Here is a 17,998-nt window from a genome sequence, read left to right as displayed (position 1 = left end):
GTTGCAGATGCTGGAATCTGGAGCAACAAACAAGATGCTGGAGGAACTCAGCGGGTCAGGCAGCGTCTGTGGAGGGAAATGGACAGTCGACATTTTGGGTCGAGACCCTTCATCTGGACTGTAAGAGTAGAGGGGAGAGAGCTGGTTTACAAAGGTGAGGGGAAGGGTTGGGGCAAGAGATGGCAGGTGATAGGTGGACGCAGGTGAGGGGGGGGTGATAGGCAGAGTGACAGAGGTTGGGAGGTGGGAGGTGAGAGGTGGAGGTGACAAAGAGCTGCAGATGGTGAAAGCTGATAGGAGAGGAAGTCGCTGTCGCAATGCGGGAAATCGGTTTGGGATCCTGCAAATGGCTATGTGACAATGTTGACTAAGGGACAACCATTGGCCAGGACATGTCTACTGCTCAAGGTACTGCAGTGGGATCTTTTACTTATCACTCAGACCTCAGGAAGCCTCAGCTAAACTTCACAAGTGAGAGGTGGCACCTCCAGAAATGCAGCACCCTCCCTCCCCACCCCCCTCCCCCAAGTACTCTGAAGCATCACCCAATGTTTGAGTGCTGGAGAGGGACTTTAACCCAGTACCTTCCCACAGAGAGGTAAGAGTGAAGCACAGCTGAAGGAAGTTCGCTGGTGAGCTGGTAAACCCTCCTGAGCCTATCACCGGTGGCAACGGAACTCTAGCAACTGCAAGAGGCAGAGAAGCTCATTCCTCATTGAGCCATGAAGAGCTACAGCACAGAAACAGGCCCTTTAGCCCATCGAGTCCATGCCAGCCGTCAACCACCTCTTCACTAACATTTTTTTATTCTTCCCACGTTCCCATTTTTTTTTATTCTTCCCATGTCCCCATCAACTCCCCCCAGATCCTACCATCCACCTACACACTAGGGGCAATTTACATCAGCCAATTCTGCCCTTCATGCTGGCTCTCAGACCACTCCCAGACTTATTTCCCTATAACCATTCTTTTTTCACATCCCGGTCAAGTTCCACCTAAATTTCCTGCCACCCACCTGCACACTAGGGGCAATTAACAGTGGTCAGTTAACCCACCAATCAGCAGGTCCTTGGGATGTGGGAGGACCCAGAGGAAGTGCAAGCAGTCACAGGGAGAATGTTCCTAATCCATGCAGACAGCACCCGAGGTCAGGATTGAACCCTGGTCTCTCGAGCTGCTAGGCAGTGACCCCCATTAGCTGCTCCATTGTGCAGCCCCATTCCTGCTTTGCTTGTTACAGGAGGAACCAATCAGATTACCAGTCGCAAGAAATGCCCGTTGACTCACATTCCCCTTTCAACTCACATCCATTTATTCTGTTATTGTTTTTACCCTGTACTACCTCAATGCACCGTGTAATGAATTGACCTGTACGATCGGTATGCAAGACAAGTTTTTCACTGTACCTCGGTACAAGTGACAATAATAAACCAATACCAATACCATTTCTCACTTGCAGTGATCACCCACCATTCCAAGTCAAAATACCCTAAATTCTTGTGAAAAAGTCAGCTGATTTCTAAATGGTCCATGAACCCATGAACACTACCTCATTATTCCTCTTTTGCACTATTTATTTACTTCTGTAACTTACAGTAATTTTTACATCTTTATGTCTTTGCGCTGTACTGCCGCCGCAAAACAACAAATTTCACGACATATGTCAGTGATAATAAACCTGGTTCTGAAAATAAACTTACATCACTGCTCCTCGATGTGGGTACCCAAGATGTTCCTGGTATCTTGCTGTTCTCTTCCCTCTGCCTGTTAAGGTAGTAAAGCCACTCCTTCACTTCCTCTTTCGTTGAGCAGTAGACAGTAAAAGGGTGTAACAATGGGCCTGGAATCATGATAAGTGAAAGGTGTCAGGTTTACTTATGTATCAGCTTTATTTGTACCTTATTTGTTCACAGTACTTGGGTGTCAGATTGAAGAGCATCATTTATTGTCGATTCCCGTTTGTCTTTTTGGCCACTTCAGAGTCAACCACATCAATGAGTCTGGAGTCACGTACAGGCCTTACTGGGCAAGGATGACAAGGTCCCCTCCAGATGTGATCCAGATGAGTTTTAAGGTTGCGGGTCCTCCTCAGGTTACCAAGGAGGTTCCATTCCTGTGAATTGTTTGTAACCCGAACAACCAGCAAGTCAGAATTGCAGCCACGAACCAGCTTCCCATGCAGCAGAAGATGCCTGCAGCCCTGCAGCAGCCGGCAAATCCATCCCAACGGTTTTCCAGATGCTCGTTCCTATGTATGGGCTGTACATACGTCAGGTGTTCATAAGTCGGGGAGGACCTGATTTCAGGTAGTTCGAAGATCACCATTACTGAAATTAGCTTGTTATTTTAGATAATCACTCGAAACTAAATTCCTCAGCTGTCAAGAGCAACTGGATCTAACATTTCCAATCAGTGGTCCAGGCTTCTTCCTGCTGCTCTAGTAGCTTGGCATCTAGGCTATCATACACTTCTACCAAACTCTACTACCACAGTAATCCTAAAAGCCCAAGAATGCTGATCTCCACCAACTCTGACCCACTTTCAAGGAATATTAGAAGATTTATGACATTCAGCACAACCATTGGCCACCTCAGCCCTAAACTCTACCTCTCCACACCACTCCACTTTCCCACTCCACATCGCTCATAAGACACCCTGTAAATATTACCTCATTGACCACACTTTTCTGCCTTAATATATATTCTAATAGCTCAGGGTCAAATTTTGCCCCATAACTGTGAAGCACTTTGAGACTTCTTTTATACAACAAAGCCTGAGACAAATCCCAATTGTTGTACAGAGACCTGCTCTGAAGTGAAATATTTTGCCTGCTTGTCAGAAGGCCTACCTTCGGAATTGTACAAATTAGATCTTGCCATCATTTTGTCTGTGATCAGTGAAGAGTTAATTATTGAGATACCAATGAGCGAGTTACTGAACAGCTAGAGGTCTCCAAGATAATGGATCTTCCAGCAGATTAAACAATTCAAATCACACAGTGGAGCTCAAGCTGAACTCTAACCAGCAAGGACAGAGCTCAAGAGTTGTAGGATCATCATCTCAATCCTCGGATAAGATACCAGCCTCAAATCACACTCATGCCTTTTAAAGATTGCATAATCATCCAGGATCAATATTCCAGTCACTGGCAAAGGCTGTCATCACCAACATTGACTCATGATGCTCAATGTAACTGATAGATCATGATACATTTGCAAAAGGGGTGATGATTTTGACATCATCATGATGAATGTATTGACGCATTAGCTGCAAAGACTACAAGAATGTTGCCAGGACTCGAGGGCCCGAGTTATAGGGAGAGGTTGGGCAGGCTAGGACTTTATTCCTTGGAACACAGGTGATCTTATAGAGGTGTACAAAATCATGAGAGGCATAGATAAAGGTGAATGCACACAGTCATCTTCCCATGGTAAAGGGAATCAAAAACTAGAGGGCATAGGTTTAAAGTGAGAGGGAAAGATTTAAAAGAGACCTGAGGGGCAACTTCTTCACGCAGAGGGTGGTGGGTATATGGAATGAGCTGCCAGAGGAAGAGGTTGAGGCAGGTACAATAACAACATTTAAAAGACACTTAAAAGACAACATTTTTAAAAAATGGTACATGGATAGGAAAGGTTTAAAGGGAAATGAGCCAAACGTGGGCAAATGGGACTGGCTTAGATGAGCATCTTGGTCGGCATGGACGAGTTGGGCCGAAGGGCCTGTTTCTGTGCTATGTTACTCCGGGATTCTCCTTGATTAATAGATGTGACTGCAGACTGCACGAAAGAGTCTTTGTCATGAAAATTGCCACACAGATGTAGAGTGTTTGGAAATAAAGAGAAAAAAAATTCTTTGTGAACAAAATATTTAAACTAAAATTTGGGGATGAACCTAAATCACTCATTAAAGAGAAACTAGTCACATAAAACCTCTGTTAATTGTGATCTTTGATGAATAGTTGGCACTTCAATATTGATTGTCAAGCATAAATAAGAACGACACTTTCACTGGGTCATTTACACACTGGCCACCTACCTGTGACTTGAAATGCATGGCTTTGTCCAGAACTGCCACTGGTTCTGTTCACATCATGTACGGAAATCCCTGCTAAAGGCAGCGTTCCCTGTACACAGGAAGGACAATGTGGAGTCACACATGGGTTATTGCTGTATTCATGAGTGATTCAACTTGTTTGAAATTCTTTGTCCACTAACTTGTGATGTCAAACAGGCCAGTCTCAAAGTCTATACCTCAAGGATTGCTGCCAGCCTCAGGCAGGTTGTTCAAAGAGGCCCTGGGGTGTATAAGAGTGCATGGACTTTGTAGGAGGGGAATGGTGGGGTATAAGAGAGAGAATTTACTTCCAACTCAAAACACATATTGGGAAATCATAAATCCCAAGCCTGCAATTATTCTCTATTGGAAGAATAAAATCACTCATTAAGAGGACAGTTTCCTGATGTGAACGCTTGCTGTGGCATAGAAATCTTCAAGTGGTAAGCCCTCTTCTCCCTTGCCAGAGTTTCTACAGGGGAGAAACAGACAGGAATGCTTCAGGATAAGAGTAATTTTTGGACGTTGACATCAGTTAAATGGATCCCCAAGAGACTTGAGATTCCTCATACACTGAAGACAAAAGAGACAGTACATGCTGGAATCTGAAACAACAAACAGAATGGGCTCATGCAGCATCTGTGGAGAGCAAAAGGTCTAAGTTTGACATTTCGGGTCAAGATGACTCAGGGTCTCTACCTGAATTGTCAACATACACCTGCCTCCACAGACACTGCTTGACCCACTGAGTTCTTCCAGCGTTCTGTTTTATGATCTCTCATACACTTCTTCAGGAACTGTGGGGGTACAGAAACAAGATCCCAAAGTTAAATAATTTACGTTATAATCCAAGTGTACTAGAAGTATCAAGATTCTAAAGACACAAGTCAATGCCCACGCATTCAGATAACTTGCCAAGTCCAATGCAACAGGGAAGCTCTTTGACCCTACAACTAAAGAGGACATGGGCTTTAGGAGCAAGGGACCACTATCACCTGGATGCTTCCCTCCATGTAATGCACCCCTCATGATTTGGAACTGTATCACTGTTCCTCCAGTGCAGCTGGGGTCTCAGTCCTGGAACTCCCCGCTCAACATCTTTCACCAGGAGGTCAGAGACTTTGTGTAGAAAATCATGAGGGGCAGAGGAAAGTGGATTCACCAGTCCTTTTCCCAGGGTTGGGGAATCAAGAAACTAGACAACGTATGCTGAAGGTGAGAAGGGAAAGATTAATAGGAACCTGAGGGGCAACTTCTTTTGTTCTTGTTACACAGAGGGTGGTGCATATATGGAACCGAGCTGCCAGAGGAAGTGGTTGAGGGCAGGTACAATAACAACATTTAAAGACAATTGGACAGGTACAGGGATTGGAAAGGTTTAGAAGGATATGGGCCAAATTGCTGGCAAATGGGGACTATCTTGGATGGTTCATCTTGGTCTAGCGTGGACCAGTTGGGCCGAAGGGCCCTGTTTCCATGCTGTATAACTCTATGACTATAGCAGTTCGAGAAGGCAATTGGGGATGGGCGCTGGACTGCTAGCTTTGCTGACCTGAATGCTGCACCCATGAAAGAACAATAAATAACTCCAATACCACTGGATGTTGAGTTTAAGTAAGACTTACCTGGTAAGTGAAACCATGGAAGTCATCTGAGAGGAATAAGCAGGTGGTTTTGGAAGAGCACCAAACATCTGTCATTTATTTCCTGTTAGAAGAGAGACAGATCCTTCATCAACTCGAGGGCTCAGACAAACTTACATTGGAACATGTGCTGTGAACAAATACCATTGCACTAAACTGACATAAGTGACTGGGGTTAGATCTTCCTCTGCTTGGAATTGTGTTTCTCTGAATTAAGCAGCCTGTGAAATCCTGCACTTAAAGCGAAAAGCACAAGTTTCTAAACCTAAACATTCCCACAATTTTGCTATCGGATTTGTTATATTTTGGGACAGCCGAGCATTCTGTTACTTTGTGTTGTTAAAGGATGCATTCCAGGTTATAATACATACTCTGGTCCAACAACGTGTGAACCGCAATCACCCGAGTAATGGCAATGGTTTTTAGCACCCGACTCTCCCTCGTTACTGATTGGCAGCTATCGAAGGAAGGAGGCCAAGGGTGAAAAGTCTGGCCCTGGTTCAACTAGAGAAGACGTACCCATCATATTCCAACCTGGCTACCCTCCAAGGTTTGGAGGTATGACAGGTAGATTTATTGGAATCTCGGCCTGATGAGGGTCCAATACCATCTGTGTCATTTGTTGACTCTAGGCTCCCTGGCCATTCTCCCACCTTACAGTTTCTCTAATCTTGCCAGGTCTGTGGTAGACTGATCGTAATACCACTGTCATTGTACCTTGTGACCAGCTGATTGTTAGAAGAAAACTTCAACGGGACTGGGTTCCTCTATCATTTAGCAATTGAAGGGTTTTAAAACCACATTCTTCTGGCTTAGGAAGAGAGCTGCCAACTGAGTCAAAATCCTAAAATTACAAGACTTGGATCCTGCGTCTCACTCTTTCCCTCCTCATTGGTAACTCCCAGTAATAAAGCTTGCTTTCGACTGGATTTCCTGTCAGCAAAATCAGTCCAATTGGAAGCATCTATACTCAGAAACAGTTGAGGAGTTCCTTACCTTACAGGAGTGGCGATTGATCTTGACCTTGGAACAATGGATCATCTTCCCCAAATCTTCCAGCTTCATCCCACTTTGATCCCATTCCTTGATGGGACTGTACAGTAGTGTGCTTTCTATGTCAGATTGATCTTTTGCCTCTGCTACCTAATTAAAAATATACGATCATCAGAGGACTCAGATAAAAGCTTCACAATTTATCAGGCAGTTGGCAGTGGGATTAATCATAAACTAGTCTAGGCTCTTCAATAGTTTGGCAACCAATATTTGTCCATCCAACTTCTTCTCCTCTTGAATATGTTAACCATTGCCAAAACTAAACAGAGATATTTGGTATTGGAATCAACCAGCTTATTTACAATAACTCAAGAAGGTTTTAAGGTACCAGTCCACCACAAAGCTGTTGAAAAATATTGCCACTGACATTTATTAATTAACTTTGACAAAAACCAAGCCTGTGTCTTGCCCGGGACAGAGTGGGAAGGAATTCACATTAACAAACTCTAGAAGAGATTGCAGTGCACCTGTGTCTGAATGCATTGTGAGCAGTGGACAGTGTTAGCCAAGGCAGCCTCTTAATTTCCGTTCTAAATCAATGCAAGTCCCACCCAAATATAATTGCTGCACCACTGATCCGGATAAGGAAGCATTGCGAGGCCAAGGGTGCCTGTGGGCCAGGTGCTGGAGAAGTTGGGCAGATGTTCTTTGTGTAAGGTTTGGCTTGCAAGTTAGTAAAGGGACGCCCCTTGTCTTTTGTTGGGAGTTTAAAACCCAGCAAACTGCCAGGGATAGAAGTTTGAAAAGAAAGAGAAGGGTTTGCATTCATGACCCTTTCACAATTTCACAACAGCACCTCACAATCGTGAGTCCCTGTTGTTATTTCGGAACTGTGCCAAACTGTTGACATCCCCCCGCCAGCTCATTCTCACAAACCACAAATTATAAATTATAAGTAGCCAGGTAATCCATTCTTAGTGATTGCTGGCTGACGCATAACTTTTGGCAAGGACTTCAACCAGACCCCTCCTGTTCTTCCAAATGGGATCATTAACTTGAGTTTAATAGACGAGGCTTCACTTTAATCCCATCCAAAAAATGATTCTGCTGACAGTACAGCACTCCATCAGTACTGCTCTGGAGCATCGGACTGGATTAATGTTCAAGGAACTTGAAGTGATAACTTTCCAACTCAGAAAGGTGAATTCTACCCATTGAACCAACACTGGAGACACCAGAGGGAGGGAAAGGCCAATTAAGAGTACCATCCTCACAGAATAAACAGGGTGGAGGGCAGACATAGAATGTCAAAGCGCATCCCCTTGCTCTTTACAAATTACCGGAAGATATAGGAGCAGAATTAGGCCATTCGGCCCATTGAGTCCGTTCCGCCATTCAATCGTGGTTGATTTTTTTCAACCCCATTCTCCCACTTTAAAACTTAACCTTCTCACCAATCAGGAACCTATCAATCTGTGCCTTAAATACACCCAATGGCTTGGCCTCCACAGCCCTCCGTGGCAATGAATTCCACAGATTCACCACCCTCTGGCTGAAGAAATTCCTCATCATCTCAGTTTTAAAGGGTCATCCCTTTATTCTGAGTCTATGCCCTTGGATCCTAGACTCTCCCACTGATGGAAACATCCTCTCCACGTCCACTCTATCCACACCTTTCAGTATGACAAATCTACCGCGCATGTCGCTACCAATGTCGCTTGATTCCAATGAAAACTAACGGTAAGACACTTCCAATTTCTTCCCTCATCCTCCGTGGAGTTTCCCTATCCCAGCTCTTTGCCAGGTTAGAACCACAGCTGGAAGCCAGCAGCTGCATCAGGAAAGGGAGCTTTGCATTAATTGTCGCTGAAACCTCCAAGGTGGCTGGATCACGAGAGCAGGTTTCTGAGGCAGGTTCCTATCAGGAGAAAGCACACGCTAAACCCTCCGAGTTCATCCCCAACACTGCATTATCAAACCACTGACATCGTGATCTGTCCAATTCTGTCATTGTGAATTGATGAATTAGAAAGATAAAATAAGATTTCTTTATTAGTCACATGCACATCGAAACGCACAGTGAAATGTATCTTTTGCGTAGAGTGTTCTGGGGGCAGCCCGCAAGTGTCGCCACACTTCTGGCGCCAACATAGCCTGCCCACAACTTCCTAACCTGTACGTCTTTGGAATGTGGTAGGAAACCGGAGCACCCGGAGGAAACCCACGCAGACGCAGGGGGAATGTACAAACTTCTAACAGACAGCAGCCGGAATTGAACCCAGCTTCAATTAGAAACTAAATTTGAAATAAAAATCTAACATCAGGAGAGACTGGAGATGTTAGGTCTTAGTTCCCTGTAGCAGAGGAAGTTAAGAGGGAGATAGGTATTGGAATTGGTATTGGTATTGGTTTATTATTGTCACAGGTACAGTGAAAAACTTGTCTTGCATACCAATCGTATAGGTCAATTCATTACACAGTGCAGATACATTGAGTTAGTACAGAGTGCATTGAGGTAGTACAGGGTAAAAACAATAACAGAATACAGAGTAAAGTGTCACAGCTACAGGGAAGTGCAGTGCAGGTAGACAATAAGGTGCAAGGTCAAACGAGGTAGATTGTGAGGTCAAGAGTCCATCTCATCATATAAGGGAACCGTTCAATAGATGACTGAGGTATATAAAATTATGAGGGGTATAGATGGTGTGGGCTACAGGACCCATATCAGAAGAGACAAAACTTGAAGACATAGATTTAGGACAAGGGATAAGAACAGATCTGAGAAGGACCTTTTTCACCCAGAGAGCGGAGGGTACCTGGAACACACTGCCCGAGAGAGTGGTGGAAGCAGAGCCGCTGACAACATTTAAGAAGTGTCTAAACAAGCATTTGGATCACTTAGGCGTAGAAGGCTATGGGCCAAGTGCTGGAAGATGGGATTAATATGGATGGGTGCCCACGGATGGGCTGAATGGCCTGTTTCCACACTGTGTAATTGTGACTGTGAAACTTCTAGATTTTTATAAAAGTCCAACTTCCTCACTAATATTTGTTAAGACACTTGGGTTTGTTTTCCCTGGAGCACCAGTGGCTGAGGGGAGACCTGATAGAAATTTATAAAATTATGAGGGGCGTAGATGGAGTGGACGGTCAGAATCCTTTCCCCAGGGTAGAAACGTCAAATACTAGAGGACATGCATTTAAGGTGAGAGGGGGAAGGTTTAAAAGAAAAGTGCGGGGCAAGTTTTTTTTTACACAGAGAGTGGTGGGTGCCTGGAATGTGCTGCCGGGGTGGTGGTGGAGGCAGATATGGCAGAGGTACTTAAGAGGCTTTTAGATAGACACATGGATATGCAGGGAATGGAGGGTTATAGATCAGTCAAAGTTGAGTTTATTGTCACATTCACAAGTACACGTTTGCACAGGTGCAATGAAAAACCTACTTGCAGCAGCATTACAGGCACAAGGAAAGCACATTCACAAGAAAAACATACACTAAACATAAATTATACACAATTTTTCTAAGAGCATAATTAGGGCCAAAAAAACCAAAGACTATTTTAGTGCAGAGTAATAGAAGTGTCATAGTGTTGCTATACTGAGGTAGTGATTAGGGTTATGCCGGTTGGTTCAAGAACCAGGTGGTTGAAGGGAAGTGGCTGTTCTTGTAGCGAATCATGTGCAGGAAGAAGAGATTTAGTTTAATTTGGCATCAGACATTGTGGGCCGAAGGGTCTGTTCCTGTGCTGTACTGATCTATGTTCAATGTTCTGCTTTTCAGGAGGTGGACCTGTTACCCTTACTCAATCTGGTCTATATGTGACTCCAGACCTAGACCAATGTGGATAAGGCTTAATTGTGCCCACCACCACACCCTCCACCACCAAGATAGACACCCAATTTGAAGGCAGTTGGGAATAATCAACATGTGCAGGTCTTGCCAGCAACAAGCACGTTCTGTGAACAAAGGTAGAAAGCCTTTGACAGCCATTCTTTTGGAAGTTTGACAAACAACAAATAGCATTCAGGTTTGTTTTTTAGTTAAATTTCACCTTTTGCACTAAGAATGAACAGTGGTTCCTCTGTTTCAGAAAGAGGAACACGATCAAGGCATTCAGGCATTACCAGTATGTCCCACAGTGTAACCGTATATCACCTCACAGGCATGGTGTCAGGAGCTGTCATAAATCAACCGCATGCCGGCTTGTTTTCAACAATAAGAGGTTGAGGGTGTATTGTGTTGCCAAGTGTCACACCTAGTACAAATTTACATTTAAAAGATAGAAAACCTATATCTTTACACAGTCTTCAATTAGATGTGTCGAAACATTTAGTACAAATGAATTAGTTTGGAACACAGGGCTGGTATGGGTACGGACAGTTGCAGCAAACAGTCTGAGCCCAGGAAGGTTTCACAAGCATGGTGTGGAGGGACAGGCTGAGAGGAGAATGGGCAATTCTACAGCTCTTGGCTGGAAATTGTTGTGTGCTATTGTTAGCCAGTTTGCCCGGGTGGAACAGAATACAAGAAAATAGAGCAGGAGTTGGCTACCGGGTCCCTCAAGCCTGCCCTGCCGTTCAATATGATCATGGCTGATCTGTGCTGGTGTCATCAACTCTTCTGTGCCAGCCTTGAAAGTGGCTACACAGGTAGACAGGGTGGTTAAGAAAGCTTATGGAATGCTTGCTATCATTAATTGAGGTATTGAGTACAGGAGTCGAGAAGTTATGATGCATCTCTATAGAACTCTGGTTTGGCCGCATTTAGAGTATTGCTTGCAATTCTGGTCACCTCACTATAGGAAGGATGTCGAGGCTTTAGAGAGGGTGCAGAGGAGGTTCACTGGGATGCCTCCTGAATTAGAGGGCATGTGCTATCAGGAAAGGTTGGACAAACTTGGGCTCTTTACTCTGGATCGGCCGAGGCTGAGGGGTGATCTGTTGGGAGTGTATAAAATTATGAGGGGCATAGATAGGGTGGACAAGCAATATCTTTTTCCCATTATTGAGCGATCCAATACCAGAGGGCATGCATTTAAAGTGAGAGAGGGTAAATTTTTTACTCAGAGAGTGGTGGATTCCTGGAATGCGTTGCCTGATAGGGTGGTGGAGGCAAATTCATTGGGGGCTTTTAAGAGGGGCTTGGATGGGCACATGAATGAGAGGAAATAGAGGATATGGGCATTCTGTAGGTAGGAGGGATTAGCTATGTCGGCACAACATTGTGGGCTGCAGGGCCTGTTCTGTGCTGCACTGTTCTATGTTCTAGCTCCCCATAACTTTCAGTTCCTTGATCTTTCAAATATTTACCCATCTCCACCTTCAATATATCTAATGATCCAACCTCCGCTACCCTCGGGGACAAAGAATTCCAGAGATTCACTCCCATCTGAGAGAAGACATTTCTGCACACCTCAGTTTTAAATGACTGGCAGCAGATCAGGCCATCCACTCAGTCTTTGGTAGAGATAACCAATCAGTCACACTGTCTCCTTACCCCATGTTTCCTTTTTTAACATTTTAAATATACGTCCTATTTACTTTTGAACATGTGAATTAATTCTGGCTTCTAGCACTGCATCAGGAGCACGTTTCTGAACGCAGCAGCTTACTGGAACAAAAACAACACATCTTCACCAAATTCCCTAAATTTGCGTCAACGTTTCCCAAAATTTTGGTGGCTGATTCTATCTGCATCTTCCAACTAAGTCCATCAACATCCACCCAGCTCTTCTTTCAGAGGTTGTCCACTTCCACAAGGACATAAACACAGGAACATAAGAAATCGAAGCAGGAGTAGGCCATTTGGCCCCTTGATCCTACTCTATCATTCAATGCCTGATCTTTTTATCTCAGTGTCACTTTTTAAAAAAATTTTATTTACAGCGTGGTAACAGGCCCTTCCAGCCCAACGAGTCCGTGCCGCCCACTTTAAACCCAAATTAACCTACCCGTACGCCTTTGCAATGTGGGAGGAAACCAGAGCACCTGGAGGAAACCCACGCAGACACGGGGAGAACATACAAACTCCTTACAGACAGCGATGGGAATTGAACCCCAATCGCTGGCGCTGTAATAGCATCGCGCTAACCGCTACACTACCGTGCCGCCTCAACTTTTGTGCACTAAACCCATATCCCCTCATTCCCTTAATTTCTAAAAATCTATTAACCATGAATGTACTCTGTGACTGAACCTCAGCAGTCTGCTTGGGTAGACAATTCCAAAGGCTCACCACCTTCTGAGTGAAAAATGTATTATTATCTATATCTTGTAGGCCAACCCCTTATTTTGAGACTGTGACCCCTGGTTCTAAACACCATCCCTGCACCTGCCCCTGCCCTGTTAAGCTTCGTATAAATTTTGTATGTTTCAAGCAATGTTTCAGGAAGGTGACAACAATCATCAAGGACCCCCACCATCCAGGCCGTGCCCTCTTCTCCATGCTGCCATCAGGCAGGAGGTACAGCCAGCCTGAAGACCACACCCTCAAAGTTCAACAACAGCTTCTTCCCCACTGCCGTCAGGCTCTTGAACCCACCTGAAAAACCCTAACCCTACTTCGGACTAGTTTTTTTCTTTCTCCCAATCTTGCAATAGCGTCATTATGTTTATTTTGTTCATGAGAAAGTTATGTATAACTTATGTTAACTTATGTTTACGTTAACTTATGTTTGCCCTCGCCTTGTAATGTGCTGTGCTGCTGCTACAAGAAGCTAATGTTCATGGTATTTGCACCCTGTGAATGTACGCCTATGTCAACAATAAACTTGAACTTGAAACTTGAACTTGATCTCATTCTTCTAAATTCAAGAGGATTTAGGTTCAATGTGCTTAAACACTCCTCATGGAACAAACCCCCCCATGTGCCTGCAACGTTGTGATCCGACACTGGAACGATTGGCCAGGAGTGACAGATTTCAGAATGAGGGTCACCCACTTATGACGGAGATGAGAAGGAATTTCTCCACTCAATGGGTTGTGACTCTTTAGAATTCACCAACTCAGGGCAGTGGAAGGAGAGTTTTTGAGTATATCCACAGGTGAGGCAGACTGTTTTTCAGCCTAAGGGGAAGTCAAGAGCAACGGGGAACAGAAACAAAAGTGGTACTGAGACCAAGTTCTGATAAAGGTTGCAAACTCATGCTTCTATTTCTTGCGATCTCATGGTCATATGTAAGATTATTGAATGGACTTCCTTACGATAAAATGGACTGTTGATCTCACAATCTACCTCGTTATGCCCTTGCACCTTACTGTCTACCTGCACTGCACTGCACTGCAGGCACAGTAGTGTAGCAGTTAGTGTAACGCTATTACAGCGCCAGTGACCCAGGTTCAATTCCGACCACTGTCTGTAAGGTGTTTGTACGTTCTCCCTGTGTCTGTGTGGGTTTCCTCCGGGTGCTCCGGTTTCCTCCCATATTCCAAAGACGTACGGGTTAGGAAGTTGTGGGCACGCTATGTTGGCACTGGAAGCATGGCGACACTTGCGGGCTGCCCCCAGAACACTCTACGCAAAAGATGCATTTCACTGTGTGTTTCGATGTACATGTGACTAGTAAAGAAATCTGCATTCTTATTCTGCCACCTTATTCTGCATTCTGTTATTATTTTCCCTTGTACTACCTCAATGTACTGATGTGATGAAATGATCTGTATGGATGGCATGCAAAACAAAGCTTCTCACTGTACCTCAGTACATGTGACAATAATAAACCAATTTACCAATCTACATCCTTTACGGAAGGGAATGTAAAACCCACTTGGAGCTTGATAATAAAATATAACCAAGTCTGACATCACTTTGACTCTATCTCCTGATTTAATTCATCCCTTGTCACCAGTCTTCAGCTGTGGCCATTGTTCCTTCATTGGCTCAACTCGTACTGTCAACATCAAGTGCTGGTGAATCCACTCACAGCACAGAGGGAGGCCATTCAGCCTGTCTAGTCTATGCCATTCTCAGAGCAATTCCATTCGTCCCATTCCCTCACTTACATCCCTCCAACCCATCCTCATGTGCCCATTAACTCCACTCTGACTCTCCTCCCACTCACTGACACACGAGGGGCAACTTACAGCAGCTGATTCATCTACCAGCCCTCTTTTCTTTGGGATGTGAGAGGAAACTGGAATACTGGTGGGGAAACCTCACGGTCACTGGGAGAACGTGCAAAGTCCACACGCACGGACACCACCAGAGGCCAGAGTTGAACCCGGGTCGCTGGAGCTGTGAAGTAGCAGCACTACCTGCCGCGCCACGGTGCTGCCCTTTACATGGGCTCAACAAAGTACAGGTGCCGTATTGACACAAAGGGGAGCGATGGGAAACAAAGGAAAAACTAGTGTGTGCTGGGCATGGGCAAAACAGCAGGTTACCAATCTCAACTAGCATGACTATCAAGTACATTGGTCAATTGGTTTATTATTACCACAGGTATCGAGGTACAGTGAAAAACTTTGTTTTCCATGCCATCCATACAGCTCATTTCATTGCATCAGTGCATTGAGGTTGTACAAGGGAAAACAATAACAGAATGCAGAATAACGTGTTACAGTTACAGAGAAAGTGCAGTGCAGGCAGACAATAAGGTGCAAATCACAACGAGGTAGATTGTGAGGTCAAGAGTCCATCTTATAGTACTAGTTGACCATTCAATAGTCTTATAACAGCAGGATAGAAGCTGTCCTTGAGCCTGGTGGTACGTGCTTTCAATCATGGCTGTATCAAGATGTGTTCTATCCATAGTATGCTCATTTATAATTATTCTTTGAACTAATTACAGATGAGACCCTGACGCAAACATGGTTCCAACTGCTCTCAGGTTAAATCCAAAGGCAATGTTTCAATGCAACAGAGATCCTGGTCAATATCTGTCGTTCAACCATCATCACCAAATGCGCAATGGAATCACACAACACAGAAGCAGGCCCTTCGGCCCACCATATCCATGCTGACCACCAAAGCCTATCTGTACTTGTCCCATTTATCAGGACTTGATCCATAGCCTGCGATGCCTTGGTAATTCATGTGCTTGTCTAAACACTTTGTTGATGTTGAGAGAGTCTCTGCCTCCATCACTCCCTCAGGCACTGTGTTCCAGGTTCCAACCAACCTGTGGGTGATAAATTTCCTCCTCAGATCCCTTCTAAACCCCTTACACTAAACCTATACCCTCTAGTTTTAGATACTGTAATGGGGGAAGGTTTCCTACCATCTACCCTACCCATCCCCCTCACAATGTTGCGTACCACTGTCAGGAACCCCCTCAGCCTCTGCCACTCATGGGAAAACAAAACCAGCCTATCCATCTCCCCTCCCTACTCCATCCCAGACAACATCCTGGTCAATCTCCACCACGAATGCCTCGTTTCCCACATTACAGAACCAAACACCTTTTAAGAAAGCACCTCGTGAGTCGTAAGTTACTTTGTCATGGACTGAAGTTATGAAAGGCGCTATAGAGATGTCGGTCTTTCCTTCTTACTGGAGGTACAGATTAAGTTGGATGAAGAATGCAACACAACATGGAAGCAAGTTATTCTACATTGATTTACTCCCGTGCATCTAGTATAGTCGCAAATATTAGAAGTTATGGTACCTTACCTTTGCTGAACATGTTTCTGCCTGCAAGCCGCAGTAATCTTGATTGTGATCTGTCTCTAACCCGTTCTGCAACTTGCCATAAATCTGCTCTTGTATTTGTTCACTGAGAGATAGAGAGAGAGGGGGAAAAACTATAAACAAAGTCCATTTATTTCTGAGGGATTACTGCAGACACATTTCAGCCGCAAGTGATTTCAGTGACTAGGTTGGAGTGGTTTGTTCTTGGAGCATAGAGGAGTACAGCACAGGAACAGGCCCTCTGGCCCACAACGTTGTGCCGAACTAATTAAGCTCATGACACCTAGTTCCTTCTGCCTGCACACGGTCCGTAACCCTCCATTCCCCGCACATTCATGTGCCTTCCTAAGGACTTCTTAACTCCATCGTATCTGCCTCCACCACCACCCCTGGCAGCACATTCCAGGCACCCACCACCCTCTGTGTAAAAAAAAAACCTGCCCCACACATCTCCTTTGAACTTCCCCCTTTCACCTTAAATGCATGCCCTCCTGTATTAGATATTTCGACCCTGGGAAAAAGACACCAGCTGTTTACCCTATCTATGCCCCTCATAATTTTATAAACCTCTATCAGGTCTCCCCTCAGCCTCCACCGCTCCAGAGAAAACAACCCAAGTTTGTCCAACCTCTCCTCATAGCAGATGTCCTCTAATCCAGGCAGCATCCTGGTAAACCTCTTCTGCACCCTCTCAAAAGCCTCCACATCTTTCCTATAATGGGGCGACCAGAAGTGAATGCAATACTCCAGATGCAGCCTAACAAGTTTTATGAAGCTGCAACATAACTTTCTGACTCTTGAACTCAACACTAATAAAGATAAGCATACCATGCAACTAAATTAACAACCTATCGACTTGTGCGGCTACTTTCAGGGAGCTATGGACTTGGATGTGAAGGGAATTGGTTGAATTCAGGACAACGACTCTTTTTAGGAAAAACGTTATGCCCTTTACTGGATGCCTCAGGAGGTCAAAAGTGATGGCCAAACAACACAGGTGATGAAAAGAGAATGGATGTGGTCTGCAACTCACAGCCTGCAAGCGTGGTTGAAGCAGAATCAATCAGACCAGTCCAAAATGAAAATGAAAATGAAATGAACTGCAGATGCTGGAAATCTGACATAAAAATAGAAAATGCTGGAAACACTCAACAAGTCAGGCAGCATTGGTGGAGAAAGAATAACTTAATGCTTCAAGTCCAAGACCTTTAATCAAAGGTACCCTTCAAAATGGAGCTGGATATACACTCAAGGGGAAATTATTTGAAGGCCCATTGGGTGCCAGCATAGACTTGGGCTGAATGGCCTCCTTCTGTGCTTTCAGAGTTCTCTGACTTTTGGCATTAGGAAGTTGCCTTGTATTAAGTCAATGCTTGACTGATAATCCCCTTTGCTTTGTGAATGGTACCTATTTTACATGGTTCTTGATGAGGGAACAAGGCGCCTGGGAACATGTTGCTAACGCCGTTGGGAAGGAACATAGATTTGGGACACTTGGCCTGATGCAAAGGAACCCTGGAAGTATCCATGTGGAATCTTTCCCCTTCCCTCCCACTGACTGCACAGGGAGGCCCCACCAGTGACATAGGGTGAAACCCTAAGAGGTCTACATGGCCAACAGTGGTCACTTACTGCGATGGCTTTTTCGTGGAATCATAGAGAGTCACACAGACCCTAA

General features: G+C 44.7%; 1 protein-coding gene across 4 annotated transcripts in view; it reads right to left on the bottom strand.

Annotated features, from left to right (window-relative positions):
- plekhn1 (pleckstrin homology domain containing, family N member 1) overlaps positions 1-17,998 on the bottom strand; it is a 59,573-nt gene that overhangs the window by 39,221 nt on the left and 2,354 nt on the right. For all 4 annotated transcript variants that reach the window (XR_007958255.1, XM_052039428.1, XM_052039429.1 and 1 more), the window contains exons 2-6: positions 16,303-16,405; positions 6,696-6,842; positions 5,682-5,763; positions 4,039-4,126; positions 1,701-1,840 (exon numbers count right to left, since the gene is read on the bottom strand). Coding sequence is in view for 3 of the 4 variants with exons in the window: in XM_052039428.1 (XP_051895388.1) it covers positions 1,701-1,840; positions 4,039-4,126; positions 5,682-5,756 (303 nt within the window). In the remaining variant the exon portion in view is untranslated. The remainder of the gene's footprint in view (positions 1-1,700; positions 1,841-4,038; positions 4,127-5,681; positions 5,764-6,695; positions 6,843-16,302; positions 16,406-17,998) is intronic.

Source organism: Pristis pectinata, chromosome 26 (assembly GCF_009764475.1).
Source record: "Pristis pectinata isolate sPriPec2 chromosome 26, sPriPec2.1.pri, whole genome shotgun sequence".
Classification (NCBI taxonomy): domain Eukaryota; kingdom Metazoa; phylum Chordata; class Chondrichthyes; order Rhinopristiformes; family Pristidae; genus Pristis; species Pristis pectinata.
This window is presented reverse-complemented; position numbering and strand designations above follow the sequence as displayed.